The sequence below is a fragment of the Lepisma saccharinum genome, chromosome 4, assembly GCF_977018435.1.
Source record: "Lepisma saccharinum chromosome 4, izLepSacc3.1, whole genome shotgun sequence".
In the NCBI taxonomy this organism is placed as follows: domain Eukaryota; kingdom Metazoa; phylum Arthropoda; class Insecta; order Zygentoma; family Lepismatidae; genus Lepisma; species Lepisma saccharinum.
The window spans coordinates 4,247,124-4,260,906 of record NC_139232.1 but is presented as its reverse complement, the minus strand read 5'-3'; the positions used below and the strand labels follow the sequence as shown (position 1 = coordinate 4,260,906).

The 13,783-nt window shown below is 36.7% G+C and overlaps 1 protein-coding gene across 1 annotated transcript; it reads left to right on the top strand.

Moving 5' to 3' along the window:
• Positions 1–5,636: 5,636 nt before the first annotated feature.
• LOC145986828 (zinc finger MYM-type protein 1-like) lies at positions 5,637–7,139 on the top strand. The gene has a single exon (XM_083121300.1). It carries the CDS (start codon positions 5,637–5,639, stop codon positions 7,137–7,139), a length of 1,503 nt encoding a protein of 500 aa, XP_082977426.1.
• Positions 7,140–13,783: the final 6,644 nt, after the last annotated feature.

Genomic DNA, 13,783 nt, shown 5'->3' with positions numbered 1-13,783 from the left:
CACACAAAATGCATGGATTCGAGCATTGCATCGAAAACGAGAAAGGCTTTCATTCAAGATTTTATTGAAAGTAATAATTTGATTCATTGGTTGATTTCATTCATTTGACTTCGCTTTCTGCCACTTTTGGCTAATTGGGAAGATGAGGATGAGTGATAATATGATGAAACTGGTGGTTAAATAATTTAAATGAAATATTGGAGAACAAAAAATAATTAAAAAAATTAATGGGAATAAGTGTAGGGACGCTCACAAGGAACATTCATCCCCAAAACGGGATTCGAACCAGGAAACTCTCGCGTCGCTAACCACTCTGCCAAGGAGGTCGGCAAGTGATAATTTGGGCAAACCTAAATATTATTTATCCGTGTGCCCTCTGTATTTCTTTTTTTTAAAAAATTTAATAAGTGCCTATAGATCTTGTTCATTCTTAACGGCGGGCAATCTAGATGCTGGCAAGGGAAGTGGGAAGCGGGGTAGTGAATCATCCAGCACAAGAAACACAACAGCCTGTAGAACGAGGTGCGCGTAGTACTTCCTCCTGCCACATCGTAACTCTCGGCGCCACCGCTGTTGTCTGGTTGGTCTGCTGTGTATACCTCGCTCCCCACTTTCGTTGCCAGCATGTAGAGTGCCCGCCGTAAGAGTAGACAACACCTATAATGTTATATCAGATAGTACTCAGGAATGATTTTAATGCAAAAGAAAAACCTTCCTTCTTGCGTGAGCGGTACGGGAGTAAAAGTACACACGGATAACAATGTAATCCACTGTGAATGGATGTTATAGATATAATGATTTCCACTTATTGGACTTCATTGACTTCGTTTCATTACCGAAGGGGTTATGGAAATAGTTCTCCAAAACAAGGGCTAGTTTGACACCCACGAATTCCCATTGGGCACGCCACTGATTACTTCAAAAATCATTTTTAGTATTTTATAACTGTGCATGCTCACGCGCGTGTCTCTATTCCTCAATTTTTATTTTTTTGCTTATGTAAAAGTATTTTTATTTTTTTTTTATTATTTTTTGCATTTATGTATATTTGCCATGGTTTTCTGATTTTGCATATAATTTTGTATTTTTTATCATTATTTTATGTATGCCTTATTTTTATTTTACCATTCATTTAAAACATATTCGTAGTAAATGTGTGTACCTTGTATACCTCTGGTTCTCATACTTTTTTGATCACACCACTTCCGTCCAGTATAATGCATTTTAAAATGTCAATCCTTCCGACCTAATCTCTTTTGAATATATTCACGCTTTCCCATTTTAATAGACATTTTTCGTGGATTTTTACGCACACCCATATACCAAAGCCATCCCACACATTTTACACATTTTTGGTGCAAAATAACGTTCTTTTTCATCACTGAGAGGTGTCTAAAGAAAAGGTTATTTCGTTTTTTTTCTTTTTTTTGTGCTTGTTAATAAGTTAAGCAGTCAGAACCAATGGGTTTCTCTGTAAAAATATTCAGCAATGAATTTGTACGCGAGTTCAGAGATGTTTACCATCCAGAAGGCAACCCTCATGAGGGCGGACCTCATCCTCACCCCCTGTGGCCAAGCACGTAGCCAGGGGGTGGGCTCTAGGGGCAGTGGCCCCCCGAAATCGTACATTTGACAGAAATACTGTATAGCGGTAATCAGGTCCGTAGCCAGAATTTTATTTCTGCGGGGGGGAGGCAGTCACTATCAGCACCTCCCATCTAAAATCAAAAAAGTTGGAGGGGGTACATATTAGTGAATTGAATGTTTAGAACCAATATAGAAAAGAATAAATATGCTATGCGCATGCATAATTTCCTTTCGGAGGAGCTTCAAAACGGTAGGTGTATAAGCCAAAAACATTTGTAGGATTTCATGAGGACTTCAGCCGTCCGAACCCTCTCCCTAGCTACGTGCCTGGTGGTAATTAACTTTACTTCCTTAGTAAGATTAAACATCTTGTATAATAAGTTACAATATACTGATAAATTCATCATCAGTGCTATCCCCACACTTTATTGCCTTTAGATGACGGCTGTTGATAAGGGATGACCCCCCCCCCACCCGAAATAAAATTCTGGCTACGGGCCTGCCTCCGGAAAACTTGTAAGGATGAGGAAAGATGAAGTCTTGGGTTACGGGACTCGTGAGGGTGTGAGCGAGGTGATTCCCAAGGATGAGGACGTCTGAGGATGAGTAACGAAGGGAGGGCGGTCCGTAGGGATGATGCTGAGGGCAAACCTGATTGCCGTCCGCTTTGGAAAGTCAGTTATAACGACCGTGTTTGGTAAGCCGAGACAATTGTAAAATCGTGACGTCATAGGGATGAAAAAGATCATGGGAAAAACCCATCAGAAGTTCCGTTAAATTTGCAGGCAGATATTTGAAAATTCAAGTATGCTATTGTATTTAAACGAGACCCCTTTCAAGCTATCAGAAAAAATAACTATTTTCACTATGATTCACACTATTATTCGTGCGACTCAAGAGAGTGGCCAGGGCTCCGTCCTCGGGGGGAGGGGGTGGGTCGCATGGACGTCCGCAGGATATTTTCCAGGGAGGGGAAAGGAAGATATTTTTCCAGGGGGGCAAACAAGTCACATTTTCCCCCAAAAGAGTCTAGTTCCCTAAAAAAAACATTGCTTAAATTTGAATTTATGGTGTTAATGCAATAATTAACCCATATTATTGTGGCTAAAATGAAATTATATGTGTGAAATACATAATTTTTGGTTGACTTTCATTTTCCAGGGGGGGCACGACCTCGCCTTGTCCCCCCTTCCGGACGCCCATGGATGGGTGACAAACTGTGCATCCGCCTTGAATAATGTCGGAACCTTATTTCTGATCATATGTGGTGTAAGCGTGACTATTTGTTTCAAAGAGAATTGGATTTGTGTAGACGAAAAATTAATGTAAGCTACTGTGGCATATCACAATTTATTGCAAACTTATGTAGAAATTTAACCCAAGAAATTATTGTTATTTATATATTATTATGTAGGTATTAAATAATAAATACATACCTGCAACGAACGTGTTCTTTAACAGTAACATTTAAAGTTTGTAAGAAATAAGGCTATTACTTTTCGTCATTAAAAACTTAAATATACAACACGGCCATGTTTCTCATTGGATAAAGGTGGAAAGGAGACCAGGGTATAAAATTGTGGGGGAGGGTGAAAAGTACGGGGGGCGCCAATAATCCACCTCGCCTGGGTGAAAGTTTTACCTTGAGCTGGTCCTGCACACGGTTGTTTTCAAAACTGTATCAAATACATTTTGGGAGTGTAAGGAATTAAACTTGTAATTCAGAACATTTATTGTACAAGACTTTATTATTTTTTAAAAAAATAGCTCTCTTCATTCTTCTCTCTTTCTCATCCCCTCCCCCCTTTCTCTCACTATAATGCATAGTTCAGGAGGTGAATGGAGGCACTCATCCGGCTTGGTGATCCAGTTCTTTTAGTGGTCCAATTTCAATCTTGCCACCGGACACCGAAGTTCCTCGATTCGAGTCTCGGCCTGGGTATGAGTGTTCTTTAATCAAATTGTCCCTTATTCGATACCTAGTGGAGACAGATTGGTTCAAATCCGGTGTTAAACTGTAGGTTCAGTCTCACAGTAGCGTTTCTGTGCACAAATTTGCACAAAGGTGAACTCATGTGTTCTTTGTGTGTGTCCCTTCATCGCTTAAAACTAATCACGAATCATCCTCTTCGGCGCGATTAACCAAAACTGGCAAAAAAAATCTACACACCTCATCCTCCGGAAGACTTGTGAGGATGATTTTTTATTTGCTTTATTTTACTTCGCATTTTGTGCCACTTTTGGCTAATTTGCGAAGATGCGGATGAGTGATGATATGACGAAATTGATGAATGGACACTCACAAACGACCATGCCCAGGCCGGGACTCGAACCCGGGACCCCTGATGTCGTAGCGTGATGTGATAACCACTCCGCCACGGGGGCCGGCTTTGTAAGGATGAGGGAAGGCGATGGCTTGGGCAAGTCACGAGGGTGAGGTTAAGTCGCAAAGATGAGAGAGGTTGATTTGAAATGAATACCTCTGGGGTAGATTAAGTAGATAGATTCCGGCTCTTAAAATATTAGATTTCATAATTTCAGTTCTGATATCATCTTAAAAGATGTTTATTTTTTTCTGGAAATTCTACAGAGTAGTTTGGTACACTTCACCCCTCATTTTGTAGATTGCAAAATGCATTCAAAACAAGAGAAATGGGCACTAAAATACACAAACTAGAAATAAATTTCTACAAAGTTTTATTTTAATCTATGTAGTATTCAACTTTAACATAGACAATGAGAATAATAATAAGCTGAATGGAAAGTCTAAGAGACTGGCAAGAACATACTATGCCTACCATTTGTCCATTGAGAAGCTATCACTACATACGCTTACAATCAATACAAAATGAAGGATTTTATTTGTAGTTCTATTTATAACGCTATAGTTTAAATAAGATAAATTGAAACGTGATTAAACACAGTTTGTTAATTGTCGAACTTGTGAATAGACAACTATATCTTCTGATTGGCAATAAGTGCAGCATGATCTTTGTTCCTTTATTTTTACATCTTTGGATATGGTTTGTCGAACATTCTGTGTAATGTTATAAAACTGCCTGTTTGAACTTTTAAAAAAATGGTATTTGCAGGACAATTAATTTTGGTTGCCATCTAAAAGAGATTTTCACTGCTGACTTTCTGCATCCATGAGCTGCAGCTTCATCCACCAACTACTTCTGGACAAGAGCAAACTGTTCTACATAAATGACATGAATTCTCCATGATGACAGTTTCATTGAGTATCGATGTGAGTGCCAATTAAGTTCAACTGTGTGTTAATGGACTGATTTTTCAGAGAAAGATGGATAAATTCATAGTGAGGAGCAAGAAGTTCACAAACTCAGGTACAGTGTCTAATGATTTTCCCCCAGCCTCGCCATCATCTGAAAACGAGCATCTCCTTGCTGAGGTGAAAGTATTTTCGACACGCAACAATAACACGTCAGTACCCAGTGATATTTCAACATTAGGTGAAGATATAAAACAAGTAAAGTTAAAAGTCTATCCGAGAAAAGATGGAAGAGGATTTAGAGAGGACTGGTTCAAGCAGTATATATGGCTAGAATATTCACCTTCCAGGGATGCTGCATTTTGCTACGCATGTAGGCAGTTTAACTCATGCGGTTCAAAAGAGAATGTTTTTACAGTTAGAGGATTTACGAACTGGAAAAATGCTCTTAGCAAAGAGAAAGGTTTTCCAAAGCATTCCACTTCAGATTCCCATCTTGAAGCAATACAGAAGTGGAAAGAAAAAAGGAACAGGGAATCTAAAGGTTGCTCTGTCTCAATACTTTTAAAAGACAGTGTGTTAGAACAAAGAAGATATTATGTAAAATCCATTGCAGAGGTTATTCAGTTTCTAGTGGTAAATGAATTACCATTACGAGGCGATTACAGCTTGGAGGAAAGTGAAGAACGCAGTTTATTTATGAACTTATTTAGTTTGTTTTTGAAAAAAAAATGAAAAGCTCAAAGAAGCTAGTAAAATTATGCCAGGAAATGCAACATATACATCCCCAGAAATTCAAAATGAAGTTATAAGCATTATGGCTGAAATGGTTAAACAAGATATTGTAAGTGATGTTCTTTCAGCTGATGTACCATGGTTTAGCCTGCTTGAGGATGGAACAAAAGACAAAAACAACCGTGAGCAGATAGCTATTGGAATTCGTTACGTCAAGGATGGCAAGCCAAATGAATCTCTTCTTTGCATGAAGTCTTCTGAAAAATTGGATGCACAAACATTTGCAGACTTAACTCTGAAAGAACTTCAAGACTCTGGACTCTCAACTCAAAATGTGTTAAGTCAATGCTATGACGGAGCATCGGTTATGAGTGGCCGTGAAGGCGGAGTTCAAGCATTAATAAAGAAAAGTGCAGGGCGAAATATTCCTTACATACATTGTGCCAATCACCGTCTTCACCTTGTTGTAATGAAAGCTACAGACTTTGAGGACAGTGTTCAACATTTTTTTCAGCAGTGTGGTACACTTTATTGTTTCCTGAAATGTCATAAGGTGAACAGATTATACAATGGACAGCAGTTGGTGCGATTATTGCCTCAGAGGTGGTCTGGACACTTGCAAATGATCAGAATAATTTACAATAACTTTGACCTTATTCTAGCTGCGCTTGAAGAAGTAAAATCCCAGCGAACACAGTTTGATGGAGAAGACATTGTTCAAAGTGTAGGTCTTTTGAATGTCCTGAAGAAGTTTGAGTTCAGATTTATATTAGTCCTTATGAAAATGGTACTTGAAGCCCTTGAACCTGCAAATAAAAGTCTTCAATCACGCACTACAAGTTTAGTAGATAGTTCTAATATTATCAAGGCAACTACTGATTTCATATCTGACAAACGTAATGAAGAGACACTAGAAGTGCTTCTAGAAGAATCTAGAACTCTAATAAAGGTAGAAAATAGGAAATATGAGAATGCTCATGATGGTACTGCCGAAAGTTTCTCATCTCTGCTTCCATGCAAGAGACGAAAAGCAAATACGTCATTTTCAGATTTTGTCATCACTGAAAAAATAGGATCAAGTTTCTCTTCAGAAAATTTAAAGAGAATATTTTATTCGGTGATTGATGTTATTGTATGTGAACTTGCTCGCAGATTTTCCAGCAATGAAAAACTGTTAACAGGACTTGATGCAGCGGAGAACCTTGATTATGATAATTTAAAATATCTTCGAGAATTGGGTGTATGTGTACCTTCCAAAGAAGAGGTAAAAGTTGTGAAGAACTACTTGCAAAAATTTGATGATCCGTGCATATTTCAGGAAGTTTACAAGCAGAGAACAGCTTTTGAGGACACATACAAGTTGCTAGCAACAGTGCGAACATTTCCTTGTAGTACAGCAATGTGTGAATCTACATTTTCTGTTTTAACCCATATAGATAGCCCAAGAAGGAGGTCAATGTCTACTACCCGACAATCAAAACTCACCTTCCTCGCCTTCGAAAAGAAGAGAACTGAAAACCTTGACCTGGACAAATTTTTACACTGCTTTAACAAAAATAGAACAAGAAGGTTGCAGCTGTTTTGATTATGTATTCTGGAGAACAAACTAAGGCATGATGTAATAAGGAATACAGGAAACTATTGTTTGTATTCGTGTTGAAAATAATACTATATTCGTTGGATGTGTTTGGTGCAGAATGAATTAATATTAAAGTGATGAACATGTTGCACGAGTTAAATGCAAATTTATTACATGAAGAGCTGAACATTTTTCCCCCAAGAAAATGTGGAACAGTGACAAAACACAACAGATTGTTGATGTTGATGGAGTTGCTTGTAAAGGAAATTTCAATAGACAAGTGTATAATTAAAGTTGAAAGTGTTGCTGTTGAGATGCTCAATTTTTGTTTCCTTCATATGTCTACTTTTTGGATACATTGATGCATGGTGCATAGAGAACTTATTGGGTTAATTAGGAAACAATGTGAGAATGTGATTAGTATCAAGTGTGATAGTTCAGGAAGCAGGAGCATAGGAATTCTATTTTTCAAGAATGGGTGAGTACTGTAGCTTCTCTAAATTTTGTTCTTGCTATGTTTCAGTTCATTTGTTAAAATATTGTTAATATGAAATAAGTCATTGCATGGTAGAATATCCATGCACATAATAATTTCATCCACGAGCCGTTACAGAATGCGACTGGCAGCTTGCATTGAAATAAAAAAAAGTATCATCTCTGAAAAATAATAATTATTGTTAATGGTGAAAATTGTCTATACATTTGACTCAGTATTATTTTATTTATGCATTTGTGTGTGATATATTTTAAGATAAGTGTGGACTTTCCTTGAACACTACTGTAACTAAGAGCGACACCATGTATTAAAAATTTGCCCCCTCATGGATTAATTTTGCCCCCCCTAGTAACAAATCCTGGCTACGGGCCTGTTCTGTACTGAGGTGTTGATGGATTGGGTGGGGTAAGGGTGGATGATGAATACCTGGAAGCAGGGTAGAGGAGCAGTGTTTGTTGAATGAGGTTGATCCCCAGGTAAATGCTACAGTTGTGTGGCTTTTACTTGGGGGAACCATTCACAGCCCTCAACCTCAAGATCAACAACCGCCACTCCTCCATTCAAAACCCAGACTTCTCTGTAGTCATCCATACCAAGTCACAATACTCTTTCTATGACTGCATTCTCACTGTGGTGCAAATTTCAGATTTTCCAAAAGTTCACTATTTGGGTTTCAGAGAATCAAACTTCTAATTTCTCAAAATTTTCAATTATGAGGTGGATATAGTAGATGAAAAGGGGCCCAAGCACCTCGAATATTTAATTTTAGAACTTATCTGGCACCACACAGTAAACATAAGAAACATTGTTAAGGTGTTTTGTTCCCTTCATGGTTATTTTGTGTCCCAAAGGAGAAATTATAAAAAAATATCCAAAGGATTCATTTTAGTAGAGCATAGCACGAAAACTATTAATCTGAGAAGGAAGTGTTGATAAACACAAAGAAAGAGCATTTATTTCTGAAGAAAACTCTTTTTGAATCATTATATTTGAAATTACAGGATGGAAGTTTTCAAAATGCTAAATTCAGCACATGCAGCTAATTGGAAATGCCCACTGAAATGTAAGCCTGAAAAAATGTTCACTATTGGTTTTGAACATTTAAAGGATATGTAAATACAGTAAGTGCAAAATTATTATTTTTTAAAAAAAGGTGAAGTGACAAATCAATTCAAAATTGAACTTGTACTTGTAAAGTTTGTTAAGATACAGTTTATCACATAGGCAGTGCATTTTAGCTGACTAATGTGTGTAACAATGAGTATAACTCAACAATCAGAATGTAACTATGGAAATATGGAAGATACATAAAACATGAATTGAATGGACAAAGTAATTTTTATTGGTTATATCAAATAACTATACTATCTGATGTTAGCATATTTTAACAAAAATTATCTTTTGAAGCCAAAGGTAAGTACATGTGTAATTGTAAAAGAAAAGGTAAATCTGCAGAAAGAGGGGAGGCATTGATATAAATTAGAAAGTACAACTATTAATAATCATCAATGACTATTACAAACCTGGTAAAAGTGAAGCTATCCCCTGCACTTTGCAACATGCCTTAGAGGCATAGGGGAAATGTGGAGCTATAGCCCACACCTCCACAATATTTTTGGAGGTGATGGGATCAGCACCATACTCTAACCACCTTTGCTTTTTCTTTCTGGGGTTGCCCCAAGATACCCACTTATCCACTTTGTTAGAGGCTAGGTAAACCCCAGAATCCATTCTTGCATGGGTACTATTGGAAAAATTCCATCCTGAAATCTCCCACCCTGGGAACTGAACCTGGGTTCTCACTGGCACTTGCCCCACTTACTGAACCACCACAGTGTACATGAGTGTGTCAATACATAGATGTATTATATATTTAACTTGTACATGTATATTTGAAGCATTTCAAGCAGTAGCCAGAATTGCTACGAGAAAAATCTTTCACATAATTTTGACATTCGTAAATTCGTTTTGGATAGTTAGATTTTGAAAACAAAAGTTTAGAAGCATGCACTATTTTCTTGTAAGACTTTAAAATTAAATTCGTTCCTTATTTACAGTGTTATGAAAATTATTATTGTTTGTTGAACTTTTCACCTTCATTCTTAATGTATGTATGGGCTTGTCAATCAAGACATTCTCTTAAAATATTCTATGTTTAATAAAATCATGTTTATACATTCTAAAATGAAGAATAAAAGTCTAATATAAGGTTTTTTGATTGATTGATTTGCTCTATTTTACTTCGCTTTTTTGTGCCACTTTTGGCTAATTTGCGAAGATGGGGATGAGTGATGATATGATGAAATTGATGAATGCACACACACGCAAACATCCATGCCCAGGCCAGGATTCAAACCCGGAACTCCTGGCGTTGTAGAGCGATGTGCTAGCCACTCCGCCACGGGGGCCAGTTCCGATATAAGGTAAATAAACATAATAATGTTCATAAAGAATCGTCATTTTATTTTCATGACGTAGAGGTTGTGTTGAAAATCGATTCCTTCATGTATGAAAATTTACGTATTGCTAGTTACACTGTAATATTGGAACACGCTAGTGTTCTAGGGTTAATTGCTTATTGTTTGTCTCTTTAGCTGTAGTAGAACAAAAACATTCTTACGGGTATTATTGTGATGCTGGTTAATTCCATGAAAGGTGGAAAACTAAGTAAACCCTAAAAAGTTTTTGTGCTACCATTTGAAGATATGGTTGCTTGAAAACAATGATACCATGTGACTGAGAAAGTGCTGTGTATTTTTTTTTTTTTTTATAAATAATTTGTACTATTGTTTACATTTGGCCTCACAATAAATGATGTATATATCAGAACACAAACATGTCCATTATTTAGTTTTCAGTACGTTGGGCCAATGTAAAACCATATGTTGGCCCAACGTTGGAACCACAGGCAAAATTACTGTTGTATAATGGTATGTTTTTTATGTTGGGCCAACCACTTTTGGTTACTTGGGCTTTATGTTTTCTTATTCTACCATTTAATACAAAGAATAAATGGTTTCATAGTTTTCAAAATTCAGAAAATGAAATTTCAACATAAACTTTGTTTACACTATGCTCTGTTTTGAATCCAGATGGAATTCTTGCTTGCAAATGTAGAAACTATTTATCACGCAATGCTTAGTGGTGTACTATTTTTAGACAGTAAAAAACATTTTTGAATTACTTTATGCAAAAATGAAAGCACTGTAAGTATTTTGACATGTTTTTAAAGTTTGACTGTTCCTAAATTAACAACAGTCGCGAAGTTACTTAGAACACGAAGATTGAATGAATTAAGTTCATCAAATTATCAAGTTACAAATATGTATGCATTATATACCAGGTGTCCCAGAAGTCTTTCCCTGATTTCAAACTTTATTCATATCCGCTATGTGCAATGTAGAGATGTGAAAGTGGTGCCAACATGTTGGAAAACTAACCAAGTTTTTTTGTTGCAGGTTTGAGTAACGTGGCTGTAGTGTAGCAGTGTCAATGCCCAGAAAACTGGAAATGTTCACAAATCAGGAAAAAGCTCAGCATGTCCTCTGGTATCACAAGACCCAGTCACCAATAACAGTGCAGAGGAACTTTGAAATGTACAGAATTATTTCGTCTAGAATATCTGCCATCAATAAGTTGGTATTTAAAAAATGGAATTTATCTTCATTCCCAAATCCTGTCAAGTCCAAGAAACATTGTATGGAAAGATGCCACCCGATGTCAAGAGCATTAATTCCGGATTCGTTGGCACTGACACTGCTACACTACAGCCACATTACTGAAACCTGCAACAAATAAACTTGGTTAGTTTTCCAACATTTTGGCACCACTTTCACATCTCTACATTGCATATAGTGGATATGAATAAAGTTTATGATCAGGGAAAGACTTCTGGGACACTCCATACTTTGTTTCCTGGTCATATACAATGTAAATTTTGTTTTCATTCTCTCAAATACATTCTACACTAAATATGCTGAATGTTCTTTACTTTAAAGGAGTGAAAATATTTACAGTAACATATCAATCTAATAATTTATTTTATATTCAAATTACCTTTAGATTTTACAAGTTGTATAACACCAATTCCTCCAGATAGTGCTTGAATTCCTAATGAATTATTACTTGAAGATCTTTTGGGTCCTGAAAATAAAAGATAAAATGAAGAATGGGGCTTTTAATATAAAATAAGGCAAAAATAAAATGTTATTTCAATATCAGAGCCAAACTGAGACTCACGTTTGGAATTTTGCATAAGATAACAAGGATTTAGCACAAGCAATTGATTTTTAGCTGCATTGAGAGAATTTCATTTTTCTTTTTCGTTTAAGAAATCTGGAGGTCATCATGGAAGTATCATGGAATTTGTGGAGCTATCATGGAAGACCAGGATAAATATAATGCAAAAGGATCACTAATTTATTACTTAGTCACAACTATAAAAAGACTTGCCGCAAAATGAAGGTATGGAAAGCAATATATATAGACTCTGCCGCAAATAAACATTCCACATTAGGTAAGGTAAAAGGTAAAGTTTCCTCTCCATACAGCACCATGCCAGGAAGGCACATTTAGGGGATTTTGGGGTAGGGCTCCACACTCCCACTACATATTCTCGATCTGGACTAATTTACAGATTTACAGACATAACACACGTTTCTGCCCTCAAAACCTACTTTACAATGTGTGTTGTTCCTATTCTTGAATATGGCTCCTGTATTTGGTCAATGGCATGTGAAAGCAATTTAAAGAAAAGAAACAAAGTAGTAAGTTTCTTCGTCAGAATAGTCAAACACAGATGCCCAGCCCTTGCAAACTTCTCCAAACAAGAAATTCTATCCACTCTACAAATTCATGACCTTTCTCTTTGCCGTCAAGTCTCAGATTTAACACTACTCTTCAGAATCATTAATGGACAACTTTTCACCAGCGAACTCTTGACACTTCTTAATATCAGAATCCCACGTCCCAACAGAAAATGCAACAACTTCTTTTACATTAAATCTTCAAGGCTATCCTTAGAACAAAGATCACTTCTCTACAAGCTACAAACCATTTACAACTCATTAAAAGACGCTCTGGGCTTCCATTTATCAAAGCAGACTTACAGAACGGCGTGCATAAAGCAGCTGAAGTATAAATAATATTATTTTTGCCCTAGTTGTTATTATTCTTGTTATATATGTATATGTGTGTGTATGTGTCCATCTTATTATTTTGTTTATTTCTTTTCCGGTTGATATCCTGATGTAAAATGGATTTTTCTGTATTCAGGACTTTTCAAATAAATAAATAAATAAATTTTGGAAGTGATGTGATCAGCACCACACTTCGACCACCTTTACCCTCCAGGTTGCCCCCAGGTACACATTGATTTGAGGCTGAGTAAGCCCCAGAGCCACTTTATGCATTAACTAGACTGGTAAAATTCCAAACTCAGAACACCCACCGCAGGAATCGAACCTGGGTCTCCTGCATGGCAGTCAGACACCCTACCAACTAGACCACAGTGGCTCTAATTCCATATTGCAAAAAATATTTTTCAGAAACTGAGAAAGAAACAACAATGTATTTTGTGATTGCCAATAGCCCACATAGACTGATAATAGCATGAAAAAGTGATTTCTATAAAAATAACTTGCCGCAATACAAGAAGTGTTAATTTTCAAATACCATCTATATATAGACGCTCTGCAAAAAATGCCAAATTTATAGAGTCTATATATAGCTCCACCGCAGGGAATGGGCTAATGAAATGATAAGTATTAGCCACATTAAATTCTAGACTATTATCGTGTAGTAAACAGTGCTCAAAGTCGAGTTGAGGGGACAGAAGTAGGGGGAGGCTTGTATGGATCAAAATGGAAACATTGCAGTAGATGGGGGAATGTTTATGCAAATTATCCTCAGAGGATGGATGCTTTGTGAAAATTTTCCTAACTGGATGGATATAATCTCCCCACTGGTAGTAAAGATTAAATGCATACACACTCTCCAGCAAGTTTACGTCTTTTCGATTACTGAATGTAATCCACAGGTACTTCACATAGTCCTGCGAATAAATTCACACCAAGTTGAATCTTTGTGTATCCTTTAGGTTGAATGTCAATGATCTTGTTTTATCTAAATCAGCCCAACACACTCTAGTTCCATT

What these genes read in the sequence shown, in the direction of transcription:
- LOC145986828 (XM_083121300.1), top strand. Translation starts at nt 5,637, where the DNA reads ATGGCTGAAATGGTTAAACAAGATATTGTAAGTGATGTTCTTTCAGCT.